Raw genomic sequence first — 18,524 nt, forward strand, 5'->3', positions numbered from 1 at the left:
GGCTATACAAATAAATTTGATTTGAATTTGATTTGATTTAGTTCAGGGGTCGCGAGCCATATATGGCTCTTTCGATAACGCATTATGGCTCGCAGACAATTCTGAGCTGACATTTTTTAACATGATTAACAAGTAATAAATAATTATATTGTGTCATTTTAAAGTAAAAACATTTAGCAGCGGATTTGTTTTTAGTTCTCCCCTCTCCTTTCCTCCGCCCTGTCTCTGGCTGTAGGTTAAGATGTGCTCACACGCGTGTGCGTAAGGGGCGGAGCCCCGCCCTTCGCGAAACCGAGCAGAGGAGAAACTGCACAGAGCAAGCAGTAGACCGGGGGGGTCAAACTCAATCACAGAGAGGGCCAAGATTAAAAACTGGGACTACGTCGAGGGCCAAACACGGTCCACATTTATTGAACAGGATACACATATTGGATAAAGTTCAAAAAGATATGGAACATATTTAAGTCAACTGCAAACGGATTGCTGAGCAGTTCAATTTAAATTTCTGAGCTGCAAAGTCGGCAAATGCGCTCAGTTGATCAGCAGAATTCTGTTTGTCAGTGTTTGGACCCTAACCATAACCCTGATTTAATTACCAAAACGGACATATGATATTTTCTCGCGGGCCGGATATAATTGCCTTGAGTTTGACCCCCGTTCAGTAAACACTGAAACGTGCACATAAATGAGATAAATAACGTAAGCGTTTAGTTTATTTAATAAAAGAGCTCCTGTTCAATGCAACACTGATACCTCTATTAGTACTCGGAGACGTGTTATTCTTAAAAAATACACACATAAAGTTGCATTCAAATGTATTAAATATATGGCTCTCAAGGAAATACATAAAAAAATATTTGGCTTTTATGGCTCTCCCAGCCAAAAAGGTTCCCGACCCCTGGGTTAGTTAGTTTGTGTTATTGTGTGACTTTGGTGTTTTAAGGGTTCGTTCGGAATGATCAAAGTCCCACAGTAACACAAACTAACTAACTGATCGAGGCAGCGGTAGACCAGAAACTCCTGTGATATGTGAAGTAAAATTGCTGTTTTGTCAAAGGAGTCTGGTGGCTTTGAAGAGAGAATAGATAACGACTTCAGTTCTACGTCAGAAAGTGCTGTCTGATGGCAAGGAAAAGTGGTGGAAATATTCTAAATATAGCGTACACTAATGTTGGATATTTTAGTCGGCTAAAATAGATTTAGCTGCTGCCACAGTACTTAGCTTCTGTGCTGGTACTCCTGTCTGCTTCTCCATCTACTGTAGGTAAATAAACTGACTATGGATAAGTAGACTTCAGTTTAGTTTAAAATATATTTTTGGGGTTTTTACTAGAAATGTCCCCTTTTGACCAGAAACATTTTTTGATCCGTAGTCTAACCAGTACTTATTTTTTTGTCAATTCAGGGTGGCGTTTACTTCAGTGGCAGCGGACCCCTCCATTGTTAACTTGGGCCAAGGCTTTCCAGACATCCCTCCACCTTCTTATGTCAAGGAGGCCCTAGCGGAGGCTGCATCAGTGGACAGGATGAACCAGTACACCAGAGGCTTTGTAAGACTGATAAACTAACTGTAAACACTCATGCTCCACTACGAGAAACTAACTGTTTTTGGAACCTGGTTATTTAGCTTTTCTATTGAATCCATTTGAAGAGGAAAAGTGTTGCTAAGAGACTGGAGACCGAATTTAATACTTTCTGTTTTACACATGTTGTCAGATTTTGGGCATTGTGCCATTCGTACAAAACAGCGGCACCGTGCGCTATGAACCAACAGCAATTCAACTATCATGTTAGATTGCTGCTAGACCGCCCCGTTAATACAGGTGCATGCCTCCCTTTGTGTGAAACCTTTTTTGACCGCAGTGAAAATGTTGTTTTTGAAGGACTAAAGGCCAACAAATATGAATTGAAGCAGAACATTTGGTTTGATAAAAACATGTGAATATTAGAAACGATTACATCGCTCTGGACTTATTGGAAATGTTTGGATCACACAAGTCTGAAACAATCCCACGCAGCCAGCACTGGAATCTTATTCTACAAATAGTATAATACTAATAATATTAGTGCAGCCTCATCTTTATCTGACATTCAAATGTTGATTTAGAATTTGAACGTAAACGTTATGAATGAAGCTTTGAACTATTCGGTACAGCCCTACATGTTTGTTTCACAACTACCAGCTGAAACTCTCCGTCACCTATTAAAGCTGCAGTGTTGAGATGTTATCAAATTAGAATTAACATTATAATGCAATATTCACTGACCTATTCGGTATTGTATGTCGTTTTTATAATTTGTCTTCTGTTGATTGTAAGGGTCATCCATCTTTGGTGAAGGCCCTGTCTCAGGTTTATGGGAAGGTCTGTAAGCGCCAGATTGACCCCTTCAAAGAAATCCTGGTCACAGTCGGAGGTTATGGTTCCTTATTCAGCACCATGCAAGGACTGGTGGAGGAGGGAGACGAGGTTAGGACATTTATCTCTCCCACAGAGGGGTTTATATTCATAAACAGTCATATTTCCATTCATAAACATGCTCCCAGTATTTACAGTATATATATATATGTGTAATGTTTCTTTCTCCAGGTCATCATAATAGAACCTTTCTTCGATTGCTATGTACCGATGGTGCGGATGGCGGGGGCCAAGCCTGTGCTGATACCGTTTCGCCTTGTAAGTTAAAGTTAAAGCTGCTGATGTTTGTCTGACATGTTCCATGTATACAGTATTTACTTTACTCAAAGCCATGACACTAAATGTTTTCTGCAATAGAAGTCTGGAAAGAAGACAATCACAAGTGCCGACTGGTTTCTTGACCCAGATGAACTTTCCAGTAAATTCAACTCTAAGACAAAAGCCATCATCATCAACACCCCCAACAATCCTATTGGGAAGGTGAGTGTACATCCCAGGGATCTCTCGTTATGTCTGAGAGATGTAAACGCTTGCTGACTTGACATGACAGAAGAAACAAGTGCTTTCAGTCGTTCCTGTCCTCTTCCTGCAGATTTTCGCCAGAGATGAGCTGCAGATGATCGCTGACCTCTGTATTAAACATGACACTCTGTGCTTCAGTGATGAGGTTTATGAGTGGCTCATCTACAGAGGACACCAACATATCAAAATTGGTACGCTCCACATACCCATTTCACAAAAAAAAGTATACAAGAGTTAATCACCGTCATCCATCTTATTTAGAATTTTTTACACACAGCTACATGGAAACATGCAGCCACTCTTGCTTTAGGGTCCAGTCACAGCAGAAAGTCACTCGGCAACAACTTGCAGGGCTGAATAATAAATAAAAAGCTCACACTAACTAGAAAATACAAAATCAATTGGTCTACAGAATCAAACAGACGATACTAAGCTCCCTAACTGACCACAGAAGAAATGGCAGTACCATCATCTACCATCAAGCTCATGATTGACTGTAAACAGTAATAGCCTCTTCCATTCACATACTACACACGTGCATGAACCTTTACCTCTGTGAGCTAGTTCTCTGATCCAACAGGCTATATGAAGTTTGATTGTGGCCCAACACTTCCTCACCCTACACAGATGAGCTTTTAAACTATTAACTTTGAACACACCAGCACAGTCCTTCTTAAAAATCTTTTTTGGCATGAAATGATGTTCCTAATATTGACTATTGAAAAAATGTTTTTACAGAATCAGAAACAGAATTTGATTTATTGCTAAGTAGGTTCACATACAAGGAATTTGCTTTGGTGTATATTACTGGCCTTAAACGATGAAATATCATTCTGACCTTTGTCACAATTTAAATTTCCTGAAGGTTTGATCTAGTTTTATTTCTCTACAGCCACGTTGCCTGGAATGTGGGATAGAACAATCACTATCGGCAGTGCGGGGAAAACATTCAGCGTTACCGGATGGAAAGTAAGAAGTCTGAGGATTCAGAGCACTATTTCTGAAAATCTGCAATCAGTTCTTCAACATCAAGTTGCTTTGAAATTCTTGTGTCCTAGCTTGGTTGGTCTATCGGACCTGAGCACTTGATAAAGCATCTTCAGACCGTCATGCAGAACACCATGTACACCTGCCCGACACCTTTACAGGCAAGTTTGCACAGCTCTGGCATAAATCACTAAATGATCATTTAACTGTGTTTTTAGTCTGAAACCTCTGGCTGTCTGTTTCTCTTTTTCAGGAGGCTGTGGCACAAGGTATGCAGCGGAACTTTGAGCTGATGGGTCAGCCAGAGTGCTACTTCTCCTCACTGGCAGAAGAACTCGAGGGCAAGAGGGACCGCATGGCTGCCATCCTGCAAGAGGCTGGAATGACTCCTGTGATCCCGGAGGGAGGATACTTCATGGTTGTGGACGTCTCATCTCTCAGTGAGTTACTGAACATTTCAACTGAAATCACTAGCACATTTGCTTTGTTGCTGCTTGCAAGTAGTGTGGACAAATACAGCTTTGCAGCTCATTGTAACTGTAATCAAGTTTTGATTTTCATGTTGATGTTATGTGCTTCGCAGAAATAGTGAAGACAAAGGGGAAAAAAATTTAATTAAGAAATTGATTCTCAAAGTTGTCATTATGGTGGAAGAGTTACCAGATATGTAAAGCGCAATAGATCCGTTTATGCAACAAGTTTGCAGTTTGCAGTTTTGTAGAAAGGATTTAGCCTTGAACCAAAACAAAAAACATTTTTTCACACCTAAAAACCTATTTGCACTAATTTTGGAGTTAAAGAATTTGTGTTTTTAATATGTGCAATAACACATAGCTACTTACAATTATAATCAAAAATAATATAAAATAATTTTTAATCCTAACTCAATGATTGACATTCATGAAACTCAAGTTTTACTACTGACCTCAGAAATATAGCAATACGAAATGAAATAGCTCTTAATTAATAACTTAATTAAAAAAAAGGGAAAACTCAGATTGTCTTATGCTAATAAAAAAAGAGAAGATAATCATTTTGATACAATTTGAAATTTCATAAATCCTGGTGTTTTATGGACTTGGTAGTGAATCAGCAGTGGAGCCGTCTCTTCATCTCGACTCTGTGTTCATTGCAGATCAGGACCTGTCACACATGCTAGATGACGAAGCCTACGACTACAAGTTTGTGAAGTGGATGATTAAAGAAAAGGTAAATTAATTGAGTTAATTTGATGTCTCTGCCTACAATATACAGTTATAGTTGCACTCACATTTCAGCCATTGTTTGTATTGCTGTTCTTAATAATAATAATTTATATAGAAACTGGCAGCCATTCCAGTCACAGCGTTTGTTGGAGATGAGTCCAAGAAGCAGTTTGAGAAATATATTCGCCTTTGCTTCATTAAGGTAAATACAAAAGTGTCTGTTACAAACTAAAAACACAGCACATCAACTTTTCTCTGGTGAAAAACAATATTGTCATAACATTTTTCACAACTGTCTTTCTTAACAGCAAGATAGTACTCTCGACGCAGCAGAGGCCATCTTGAAAAACTGGACGAAGATTTAATGGCATTTAATGTCTGAAGACTTCATATATATATATACTATAATGTGTTGAGACAGACACTGCGTTGAATTGTATCTCCTGCGTTGTGTTCATATTTGGCTTCCATTTCTCTTTAGAAAACCTCCATTATAAAATAAATAACAAATGATGAAAATGTTTCTGTAAAGAAATACGTTTTTAATAAAACCAATGCAATTAATAAATGTTTTGACTCAGCTTCTCGTTTTTCAAATCATGATGTTGTTTTTCACTCTCTACCTCAGTTTTTTGTTTTCCACTAAGTGCAACCTAATGTGTTTGTATTGTTATATTGATTCCACAATAAAGAAACGCAATCCCAAAAAGCATTAAATCCTACATATGACTTTATTTTATATTATTATATACTATTGATATTGTAAACCATAATACAAATGGCTTTAAGCAAAGGATTGTGATTCACATTAAAATAAATTGTAATTGACCCTTATTAACCCAAAGACAATATTCAGGACTTTGGAATACTGTTTTGTCCTCAAATATAATAAAATGTATAGATAAAGCAGCCAATGTGTCCAAAGACTAAATATAGTATAAGAAGAAGAATACAATCATTTGAAAAGAAAATCTATATATTATGTAAATCTATAAAAAAAATATAAATGAGGTAGGCCTATATCAATATTTTGAACAAATGACTTTGCATGTACGTGAATAAGCACGTGACTACAAAATGCAATTCGCAGACCCAGTAGTGGGCGCTGACGCGCTGTTGCCCTGCCGGCACATTCACGACGCTACGGCTACAAGTAAGTCCTCGTCAGACTAACAAACACAAATATATAAATATCATCCAGGTTGTGACATAGTGTATCACTTAGAAAACTAAAGAGGCGGCCGCGGAGCATAACAATATCAAAATCAAATCAAATCAAATGTATTTGTATAGCCCAATATCACAAATTATACATTTGTCTCAGTGTGCTTTACAGACTGTACAGGTTACGACATCCTCTGTCCTTAGACCCTCGCATCGCACAAGGAAAAACTTCCTAAAAGAAACCCCAAAATTAAAGGGGGAAAAATGGAAGAAACTTCAGGGAGAGCAACTGAGGAGGGATCCCTCTCCCAGGACGGACAGACGTGCAATAGATGTCGTATGTACAGGATAAACAACATGGTACAAATACAACATTTGACAGAAATTATGTTGTGTTGGAAAAAAAAAAAATAGAAAGTATGGATGAATCCAGGAAAATGTATAATTTAACTTGTCAAATTGTCCAAAGGATCTTGAGAGGTCCCTATGTTCACTACTAACTAGCTAATAGGTAAATTAGCATATTTCAGCACAGGTGTGGCTCTGGAGCAGGGCTAACGTTAGCTTACACAGTCCATGCAGTTTGTCAGTAACGTTATGCTAATGTTGACTGACATGTTCCTGTTTTGTTTACTTGTTGTTTCTGGTCAAATGTCATCTCAAAAATGGTAAATAGTAACATCACTACTTTAATTTCCATCCATTCAGGAAGATCAATAAACCCTGAGAACTCGTCAACTTCAGACAGGTACAGAAAAGACAAACAGGTAAACCATGACTAACTGTGGATGAAGCATTACTCGTACTCTGGAGTATACTCTTTCTCAACGACTCTGTCATATTTAATCTCAATATTATATTTCGTCTTTGTTGTGAAGTTTCCTTAATACGTTAAAAGGTCTACATGTGTCTAACATGTGTTTGTGTTTTACTTTTCCCTATATGGGCATATGTTTTATGATGTGATCTCCGATATGACTGTATATATGATATATACAGCATATCGTTGGTATGAAAACTCAATGCTGAACGATAAGAAACGATATAACCAATGGTTCTCATAGACGGCAGACCATTTGTGATAGTTCTAGTCTACAATATGAATATTACTTGATTTAAATTATTATTTATTTTGAAGTATGGCATCAAAACCTTTGCTAACAAGTGATATGGAGATTCTTAAAATAACATCTGATGTGAGGCCCTGCCAGTCTAAATATCTGACAGATCATTGTAAACTATTGTTTTGTGTTTCTGCATTCCTATCGCTGTGTATTTTAAATATATTTATATTTATATTTATATTTATTTAGAGGGAATAGGGCCAGCAATCATGTCTGGGCAACTGATTCATATACGATATGATGGTGTGTCTCACATAAGAATTGTAGCTCATCTACCTGAACCATAAACACGGTCATGACTATCTAAGATAGCCTATAGGCCTATATAATTTTAATAGGCTAACCTGTCATACAAAATAACTGTATTAAAACAATGATTATAGGAGTTTTATTGGAATTGGTATTGATTAGTAATATTTAATTAGATCGGAATCGTATCTAATGGGATGTGAGTGTTTCTATATGGAGACTGTTGGAAACTTTCCATCTTGACTGCAGCTTTTTGCCACTGTCCAGGTGAAGCGCTGTTAATCTCAAACAAGCCTACTGTCATGGTTTACCGGGACACTTAAATAGAGCGGAGCCATCGTTAATGTTATTAGTAACACCTGTGCTGTCCGCTGTGAAAAAGGGCTATTGAAAAGGTCACCAAAGTCCATATTGACGTGTTTCAGAATAGATGTTTTCGCTCTATATGACATAGACCCTACTAATCCTGAGTTCACTCAAAGTGTTAAAATAAAGTATATTCAAAGCAGTCTGTAAGCATACTAAAGAATGCTAGATTGTTGAGTGTGCCGTTGATGGAAACCTTTTTACCATAATGCATTGCACAAAGGCAATAGAGGAGCTTTTTCTTTAACCAGTGGTTTCCGTAAGCACTGGCAACATTTTTCTACAAAAGTGAAATCTGATTTTTGTGGATAGGGTGGCATTCTAACAATATTACTGACTAAATGAGAAAAAAAACATTATTTTAATCAGCACAGGCCATAGTCCTCCTCGCTTTTTTTTTTTTTTACTTCATTCAGGTTCATTATTACATCCTGACGTGCGCTCTGCAATGCACATGTCCTATATACTTCGTCAGTAGGGAGGGAGCATAAAGACATTTGAGAACTTAAAGGGACAATGCATATACTTTGTGCTTATGGCTGCCATGCACACACAGAGTACTGCGGGAGTCTCTGCGTGTGCTGAAGTAGTTCCATGTAGCTGCTTATTGTGAATGCTGGTTCACTGTCCCACTCATGGCTTACTGGGACACTTGAATAGAACAGAGCCATCATTCATGTTATTAGCAATATTGTAGTCATTTTAATCAAATCACCACTGTATTTGATCTAGCTGCTAATCATTTTGTAATGATCGGGAATTATAATTATGAGACATAACTTTGCAGTTGTGACTCCAAGGCCCGCATGCTGTGTATACAGTGGACCCCAATACAGATATATCAAGAAACTCTGCTAACAGAAAGGTTTCTGAGACCTAAAAAGTATTTGGTAGGCATTATTTTTTAACTGCAGACGAGCCATAAATGCACAGGTATAGCTAATTACATTAATGATAGCTGTGTTTAGACCCCAAACTGACTCTCCTAAATGGAATGCATCATTAAAGTAATTGATTACACCTGTGCTTTTCCTCCTTTGACGTGTCATTATATATACTCTAATAAACGAAAGGTATTTTCTTGTATGTACAATATGAAAGTAATTTGTGGTCAGGTCCACACTGCACTCTGAATAATGATGTGAGTGTGTTTTATCCTTTACACCACTTGAGGGAGACAAAGTACATCAGACTAACAAAACTTGACAATGCAGATTTAATGTATTTATATATATCTGCACATTTTACTTCCCATTTATAACGGTGATGCAAAAGAAAAAGAAAAGTCAACTCCATTTAAGTTAAATAGTTATTTATTGTAATGTTTTAGCATTTATGTTTTACTCGAACACAGCTGCTGCTTCAGTAATAATAATAATAATAATAATAATAATAATAATAATAATAATAATAAGAAAGCATTGGGCATGGTCACATTAACGGTGGAATAACAAAAACACAGGCTACTCTGAAACATAAAATACTCATTTTTATAAATGATGCAAAACCTATTAATTTATACATACTAATGTGAGCCGCCTTGTAAAAGGTACAAATGCACCTAAAATACTGTAGTTATGGGCAGACTGCTGTGAGTGTTGGAACATGCTGTAACAGTTGTAATGGAGTTGTAGTGTAACGACGTGTTGCAACTTCAGTGTAACATTATCAGAACGTGTCTTTATTGGACTATTCCCACTGCTCGTTGATGATTAATGCATGAAACAGTTATTGTACTTACCCTACATGTTTTGTAGACATATCTTTAGAACATATCCAAACTCCAAGCACATCGTGAATTATTGGAAAATAACACATGCCATGGTGCTAAGTCACATACATTTTGATTAATCAAATACTGAATATTTATTGTCGTAATGTTTATTAATAATAGTCTCCAAATGATCCACGTGGAAAGTAGCATTCTCACTAAACATTGTTCAGAAATGGTAAATGCATTCAACATATTATTGATAAACATGATTTGTGCCATCTGTTGCAAACTAAGTCTAACCAATTCAATGTTTTTAATTCACTAAACTCAAATCAAGGTAAACCTCCTCAACAAGTTTTTAGTAGCAAGGGGATCAAATTACTAGACAAGCTAGTTGTTTTCATTCTATAACCATGAGGCTGTGGACACTACAGGAACAGAGTGAGCACTATGTTGCAGAAATGCATATGCAAAGGAAATGGATCTTTTTGTCTAGGCAGACAGGTGTAATTAACTTCTGCGGTTATGCATAAACCTGGCATCTAGTTTCCATGACATCATGAGCCTGCATAAATGCAGAGGTTCACACAGTCATGGTGTGTAGATGTTAATGTTTGGGTTGGAGGTGGGAACATCATCCCTCTTCCTCACCTTTTGCCCTGTTTTTGTAGCAGAGAGAGCACCTTCGTCCCCACCAACAGCACAATTTCATGCCGAGTAGCTTGGAACGTTAACTATTAACTCTGACACTACAATTAAAAACATATCATCAGATTATGCTTCCTTCAGCAGCTTAAGTGCAAGCACACCACTGTTGACAGAGTTGGAAATAGTTTTAAGTTGGCTATTTATTGTGTCACATTTGCAGAGCACACAGACGTGCTTCAGGCATGAAATGCCGTCATTATTCCAAGTACCATCATGGGCTTCCTTGAGTTAGGAAATATCTGCCAATTTCCTAAAGCAAAGAAGCTTCACTTATTGTAAACAGTAATCGTAAAGCTAATGTTTAAAGCTCATCTTTAATGTCACATCCTTACATCCACGCAAAATACTTTTCACTCTGTATTTAACTAGTATTTTCCAATTATGAAAAAACGATTGTGTGTGTCAGTACTTTTTGAACATTTTCAGCACAAACAATACCGCGATAATACTGATAATCATGATCATTTTGGTCACTATAATGGTGATATAATATTTACTTCTTACTGTTTCATCTCTGTCTCTTTGTACTGCCTTAATCACACATAGACTGGCTGTTCTCTGCATTTACTGATTTCACCTTTGCTCAGTTATGTTTTACATAACAGTATCTAGCAAAACTCCATGTGCCATGTAGTGTGGGAATGTTTCATGTGTAGGAATATCCTGCACCATAAATGTAAAATGCTGTAATGTAGTATGAAAACTGGTGCTGGGAACACAACAACTGCGGTGGAAAATTTGAATAGGATTATTATGTAGGCTGCTGTTATCAAACATATGTAGTGTGCAGTTACCATATCCCTGTGGATTAGATGTCTGTCTGCATAAAACCATCATAATTTATGTTAATTATGATTATTGTGCCAATAATCTAATGTCACGATGCTGTTATGAAGGCAGATTTGGGTTATTGTTGCCCTTAAAATGAGACCAGATGTTTGTGTTATTTTACGTTACCTCTAGGTGGCCATGTTGATTATATTCTGCAGTAGAACAGAGCTGAGCATAATGCCCTTCTTCCTGCTCTCTAACCAAACGTTGGAAAACGGCTCTAAGAGTCTGATGTAGACAGTGGTGCAGAGGATGGTTAAGTCACGTCACCTATTTAAAATCATAATATTTTGATACGTTTATGCCTTCCTGTTGAGGGAATCGCAAAATACAGATTAAAAAAAGAATGATTAAAATATAGAGCAGCAGAGGCAGATATATCCTGACTTTTAGTCTCTCGCATGGGCAAAGCTCCAAAAAAGCTGGATCCTACATATCCCATAATGCACATCAACAGTGTTTTTCATTAGACCCTCCATACTCACTTCCATTATAACCCCACAACTCCAGTTTGTGCAGGCTTTTTGTTGAAATTGAGCTGAGATAACCCTGTTGATATCAATATGACATCATCAGGGTCATCTTTTTCAAACTTTTGAAATTTCTCTTCAAAGCCACAGAATACATTACACAACTACACTTAATGTGTACAGTTAAGGGGTGTGTCCCTTTAATAATGCTTTCTCTAACATATGAGTAGTTCCCGTGGTCCAGAAAACCAAAACTGTTTAGAGCATTTAGAAACAATTGTTTGTCATTAAAACAATGTCACAGTATAATTACATTTACAATAGAAAGTACAAATGGCTTGATGAATCACAGATGGATCAAAATCAAGTACTAATCATAAACAATACACAATCATAAAAACCTTTTTAATATTCGACTAATTCTGCAGCATTTCACAACATGTTGTATTGTAACCGAGACATAAATATCTGTGAGAATGTAAGGGGTGTACCACTGCACCCCCAAATGATGTCTGCTCCCACACAGGCCATATGGCAGTGTGTGCCCGGCTCTTGTTGCCAGCCCCTGCTCTGTGCACACGGCCTAACAGCTTGGTGGACACATAATTAATTTGCTTAGGCGTCTGCCATTTATTTTCCAACCTACATTTTGTTAATTGGACAGAGGAGGTTAAAATCAAATGAGTGTCTCTGGGTATGTTAAGGCTACTAATTGCACTGAATTTACAAGATGGAGGTTGCTTTAGGGGATACAGAGACAGGGGTGATATTAGAGAGGTCGTTAGGGAGGAATGTGGTAAAAACATCATATGTTTTCAGTAGGGCTTGTGCTAAAGTCTGCAGAGGACAACTGACAATCACTGATAATCATAGACGCACATGTAAATTATCATCATTTGGAAAAAACGCTAACGACAGACATGTCGGATTTATCTGGCAGACAGACAGACGTGTCTTACATGAGTTGTATTACTTGTAATGTGTCATTCTGTTGTCCTGTGTTGTTTACAGCTTAATGGAACATGACATAGACCCACCCCCCCCCCCCCATCTTTCTTCTTTTCTCTGTTACGTCATTTTACTTTGCTGCTATTTAATTCACCAAGCAATAACTGTCTCTTGCAACCAAAGTTGAATCAGACTTGTAATATGAATTTAATCACGTTAATTGACTAGTAAATGCAAATGTTATTAGGAGCATAAATCTAGATGATGACTAGTTTTTGTATTTTGTAAACATCAAAAGATGATGATGAAAGTTGTTATCTAAATGATCAGAGAGATAGAAAATGTTTATAAAGAGAACCTTATTTATAATTAGAAATTAGAAATCCTGAATATAAAATAGGTCTCATTGTATTGTGTTTTTATTTATTACAATTCTGAATATTGAATGATGAAAAAAGCTCAAATAATTAGCTGACCAAGATTAGAAACATTTAGGGATATTACATAAAATTATATTGTGCTCAATATTCTGCTTCTGTCTGATCCATTTTCAGTATCGAGTTGTGAAATTATGGGTTTATAAGTGCTGAGGCATGGAGGCAGTGCACGAGGGGTTAATGACAATACAAATGATTGCACTCATTCAGGGTTTTAGGGGAAGATCCAGCTAGCCAGTGCCTGCAGCAGCTGTGTAGAAGGGTTCGTATACTGCCCCTCGAGCTGAGCAAAACGGGGCACGTTGTCCACGGCGGCAATCCCTGCTGTTGTTAATCACCTGCCTTCCCCCCAATCTCCCCCCCTTACTCCGGTTCTTTCTCCCTCTCTTTCCCCTGCACTGATTTGCAAGCGCAGATTAATCAGAGCATGGGGGCCTTGATGAAATTTTGCTGTTATTGTTCCCAATTTTAGCAACATCTTTTATTGTCTTCATCATTCATTTACAGGAGGGAGACGGGGGGACTGTGTCAATTATGCAAATGATGTTGCACACTTTTGCAGATTACTTCATTCGGTTCCCATTGTTTGGGAGAATTTAATTATTAAATATTATTATGCTCATGTTTCCTTCAATTTTCTGAAGCTTTGTTTCAATTTGATCTCTCCTCCAGCTGCTCATCCCTCTGCTCTGAGCCAGAATCAAAGCAGTCTGGCACACCAAGGCCAAACAAACTCCCCTCGATTTAATGGTTTTGAAGTTCATACCTCACTCTCATCTGTTGGCTCAAAACTGTGATTGGAAAAAGGAAGACCACATTCAGTTTAATGACAAGGAATTGAATTCAAGTTTATTCAAAATTGAACATTCAATTATGTAGCACCTAATGATATTTTAATCTCTTTTCTTTAATTCCCAGGAATTGGCTTTTCAAAGGCTTTGTCTGGCAGCAACACAGACGGCCTGAATAAAGAATACAGATTGGTATTAGATCCTAGTGATGATAGGGAAATTAAAGCTTTTATAGTTCACACATTCAGAGGAAAGTCAGTGTCCCTTATTAGACATTTGAATCCCTGTTTCTTGAAGACATCGCTGCTATCTTTCCTCTGACACGATAAGTTGGACATTTAAATATTGCAATACATTTTCAGAAAGCATTAATCAATTTCTACAAACTCTTATTTGATACCATTTTAGGTTGTGGGAAATCTGTGGCGTGTAGATTGGCTGATTATGATATGATCATGCCTATTGATCCCATGAGTTTTATACTTTGCCATATCAAAGTTATTTTACGAAATATTTGTGTATGGAAAATATAAATGATTGGAAACAGGACCAGGAATCAAAAACCTCCACTTGTGGCGTCTTCTGACAAACTGCCATCCTCAGAGCACGGTCATTATCCTGAACACTGAACAAACGACAGCAGTAGCAGTGAAGAATATTGTCTTATACTGAAAACAATGTTTTTTATGTATCACAATGAAAACAGGAGATGGGATGAATTTACTTAAACTCTCGTGACATTTCACCACCTGAACGGACTTGATATTCCAAGAGAAGTCGCTAGTGCTTCACAAATATTCCTTATTGTTTTTCACATGCAGTGTAATATTATATAAATAAATAACAACATGGTTTAATATTGTAGCAGATCAAGTGCCCTTTAACATGCATAGTTCTTCAGCTCAGGTCTGATGTTGACCATCATATTTCTGAGTGGATTACCTCATCAAAAGATTTAAACATTATGGTCATCCCTACACATGTATTCTGTATGTATATGTAGATACTTCTGAGACATTATACCTGGCCCTAAAAAAAACTTTTCTGAAAACTTAAACTAAAATGAGCAAACACAGTCAGAAAAGTCAGAAATGAAACAAAGTAAAAAACTATTATAAGCTTGCCTCAGATATGCACTAGGACAGAAACTATTAGGTGATTGAAAATTAAACAAAGTATTTTAGGAATCAAATGACTTGTCTAATGCTATCACATAATTGCTTTATGTACATTGAATATCTTTCGATTTTCGAGTTTTGGTCGGACAAAACAAGTCACTTAAAGACGTTTGCTTTAATGGAATTAAAATGACACCAAACCAAATGGGGAATTTGTACCACTTTGACACGTGCAGACAATAAAGATGAATGAAAAGTAGTGCCAGCTTTATTTTTGTCTTGCATGCTAAAACTAACCTATTTTGAATTCAGCATATTGCTCCAGTCAAAATATTATTTATAATGACACTGATATTTTGTAACTTACATCAGAGACCTCGGGAGTATTTTTAAGTAAAAAGAAATGTGATAAAAAGTTTGTATGTTGAGTTTACAAGTAGGACTAAGAATTAAGGCTTTTTACTGTTTTTTTCCACTGAAGTACAAACTTAAATTTTTGTTTGTTTTATAGATATAAGCCCTGTACTTAGATGGTGCTGCATCACTACTACCCTTGCCTTTTGGCTGCGTGCCCTGTCTGAGGAATTGTATTGGATTCCTATATCACTGTTGATCTCATGCTTTTCTCAACACAGGTTACTGGTGGAATTATACACCAACTGCACCTTTGACTTGACCAATTTAAAGGGATAGGACAGGGTCATGAGACAGCCTCATAAACAGCCTTGTGAAGGGGAGCGGCTGGTTCATCAAGGGGTTGGGGGCTGGGCCTGAAAAACATAACCCGAGGAGCACTTTCTCGCTGATTACTCATTGACGTTTTCCTGCCTTGTGGGATACTTCTATTTCTGACAGTTGCTCCCGCAGTGGGTGTGTTCAGCAGCATGTCCGGCGCCACTCGTCATGTCGGCCATGGCTGTGGCTGGGAGGAACAGCTGTCTGTGTTAACGAGGCCAGAGCCACACAGACCAGCGAGGCGGCGGTTCTGGAGCAGACCAGAGTACCACTCAGGCTCCATAAGGCCCCGGGATACGTAAACAATGACTTAATGAGAATGCGTGCCATTACTGTAATTAACACAGCTCACGTCAAGCACTGTCAGAGTTTCAGGAAGGTCTTGCATTACATTGAAAAGGCTGGCATGCAATGACCAGAGGCTCTGCCTTCAAAACATAAACACACTCATTAATACGGTACATAAAAAGATTACAATCCACCATCTGTAATTAAAACAACAAGTATACATGTCATAATTCAGAAGATTTTGCTTTTATGTTATGATCTGTACTTGCATCTTAATTTATTTATTGTATTTTCTTCTGTAGAATGAGTCATCTCACTTCCAGATGCACTTTGTATCTAAAGGCTGCTCAGCCCTTCACAGCATGACATGTCAGAGGACAGCATGTCAGCTTTACTGGAAGATTTCACTATTGCTTCTCTTTCTGTAGATGATCTTTGTTTTTAGGATTAATCTGACCACATAGTAGACCGTAGCAAAACAAAGAGGAAAACAAGTAATGCCTAATGTTTCAATGGTCATTACAGTATAATATTCTTGTTGAAAGTATAGTGAGGGAATAAAATGAGTCTTCAGTATGTTGATTGTTCAAATAGGCACCCATTTACCAATACATTGTGTTGTTGCAGTGTCTTCTGACCCATTATTCTGCTTCAATGACAAATGCATCACATAGTCTTAATATGCTGTTTCTTTCATCCACAAGAAAGATGGATTTTAAAAGATGGCATCGGGTTACTTAATCAGCATTTAGAATTGACAGCCACATAAACTCATCAGTCTGACCGTGTTGTATCAGGTCTGACTGCAACCTCTTCTCATTGAATCACCCCAAACACTCAAACCTACGTTCACACTCAGTCCTGATATGGTTTGGGGATATGGAGAAAATATCACAATATGTTTGATTAAATAGCTCCATCAATACTACAACAGAATTGTAGCGTTGACCATTAGTGCCTTCACAAAAGGAGATTTTTGGCGAATAATCATCATTAATGTGGCTATAATGTCTAAGTGGGTAAAAGCACATCATACTAATAACAGCTAGAACAGTCTGGTAAATGCACTACGAGCCATGTTCCAGTGAGGCAGAAAACATAAACATTGTCAGTTGATAAACACGATGGCACCAACTACATTTATTTTGGTGAGGATGTTTTTAGTAACACAAGCAGCGTGACCTTTTGACCTTTTACTTTTTAGGGCCTCGCCAGTTTTTAGTTGAGTCCCCCAGGATTAATTGTAATGATTTAAGACTTTTGCTCCAGTGCCATCGTCAGGTCTAACTTTTAATTTGTCCATTGTGAGCATGTTAGCATGCTGACGGCCGTTAGCTCAAAGCACTTCCCTGAGCTTTGCACTTGTTTCAGGTGAATCAAAGAATGGATTTCAAAATATTATTATTGACCTACAAATTTTGGGGCCAACATGTCCGTGTGCTGCTCTGCTACGAGCCACCCAGAGCTCTTATATCATCTGTGACAGGCTTGCTCATTGTCCTCAGGGTCATAACCAAACATGCAGAAGCAGCTTTCAGCTTCTATGCTCCGCAGTTTTGAAATAAACTTCCAGACACCCGAAGTCTGCCCCAACCCTGAGTTCTTTTAAATTGAGGCTTATAACTTTTCTGTTTTCCAATGCTGTTCCCGAGGTCATTCAAAGATGTTTGTTTATTTACTTCTGCACCTCTTCAGTCCTTTAAATCTACTGTACAATGTTTATTGTTGTTTATTTTCTCTCTTTTTCTGAATTGTCTTGTTTTGTTTCATTTGTTTTGTATGTTAATGCTTTTGTAAAGCACTTGAATTGACTTTGTCTATAATTCTCTATATTATAAACTTACCTTACGCCCTCACAGAGCCCTGGCATGAGTGTTACTCCCAGTGCTGTGGCTATATTCCCTACTGAAAGTATCCCCTTACTTCATAATACAGGCGATCTGTTACACAAGGCTTACTCTCATCTGGACAAGGGGAGTAGTGCGGTGAGAATGATGTTCTTTGATTTCTCCAGCGCCTTTAACACCATCCAGCCCCTACTCCTGAGAGATAAGCTAACAGAGATGAGGGTGGACTCACATCTGGTGAGATGGATCACAGACTACCTCACAGAGAGACCACAGTACGTCAGGCTGAAAGGTCAGCAGCACTGGAGCGCCACAGGGGACAGGTACTCTCCCTTGTTCACCATCTACACCTCTGACTTCCAGCACAACTCTGAGCTCTGCCACATGCAGAAATACTCAGATGACACTATGATCGTTGGCTGTGTCAGGAATGGACAAGAGGGGGAGTACAGGAGCCTGGTGGTGGACTTTGTGAGGTGGTCCAAGTCGAACCATCTGCAGCTGAACACCTCCAAGACCAAGGAGATGGTGGTGGACTTCCAAAGGATCAGGCCACACCTGCAACCGTTGTCCATCGAGGGGGTCAACGTGGAGGTGGTCAGG

At 38.0% G+C, this 18,524-nt stretch overlaps 1 protein-coding gene and 1 long non-coding RNA gene across 4 annotated transcripts in view; both read left to right on the plus strand.

Moving 5' to 3' along the window:
* LOC115006759 (kynurenine--oxoglutarate transaminase 3-like) overlaps nt 1–5,719 on the plus strand; it is a 15,615-nt gene extending 9,896 nt beyond the window's left edge. For all 3 annotated transcript variants that reach the window (XM_029429225.1, XM_029429223.1, XM_029429224.1), the window contains exons 4-14: nt 1,406–1,550; nt 2,319–2,468; nt 2,589–2,675; nt 2,775–2,897; nt 3,010–3,130; nt 3,832–3,908; nt 3,998–4,087; nt 4,180–4,366; nt 5,062–5,135; nt 5,247–5,333; nt 5,440–5,719. In XM_029429225.1, coding sequence (XP_029285085.1) covers nt 1,406–1,550; nt 2,319–2,468; nt 2,589–2,675; nt 2,775–2,897; nt 3,010–3,130; nt 3,832–3,908; nt 3,998–4,087; nt 4,180–4,366; nt 5,062–5,135; nt 5,247–5,333; nt 5,440–5,496 — 1,198 coding nt within the window. In that variant the 3' untranslated portion in view covers nt 5,497–5,719. The remainder of the gene's footprint in view (nt 1–1,405; nt 1,551–2,318; nt 2,469–2,588; nt 2,676–2,774; nt 2,898–3,009; nt 3,131–3,831; nt 3,909–3,997; nt 4,088–4,179; nt 4,367–5,061; nt 5,136–5,246; nt 5,334–5,439) is intronic.
* Nucleotides 5,720–6,943: 1,224 nt separating this feature from the next.
* Nucleotides 6,944–18,524, plus strand: part of LOC115007252 (uncharacterized) — a 39,835-nt gene continuing 28,254 nt past the window's right edge. The window contains exon 1 of the long non-coding RNA XR_003832162.1: nt 6,944–7,062. This is a non-coding gene — a long non-coding RNA (uncharacterized LOC115007252). The remainder of the gene's footprint in view (nt 7,063–18,524) is intronic.

The sequence above is a fragment of the Cottoperca gobio genome, chromosome 4, assembly GCF_900634415.1.
Source record: "Cottoperca gobio chromosome 4, fCotGob3.1, whole genome shotgun sequence".
Classification (NCBI taxonomy): Eukaryota; Metazoa; Chordata; class Actinopteri; order Perciformes; family Bovichtidae; genus Cottoperca; species Cottoperca gobio.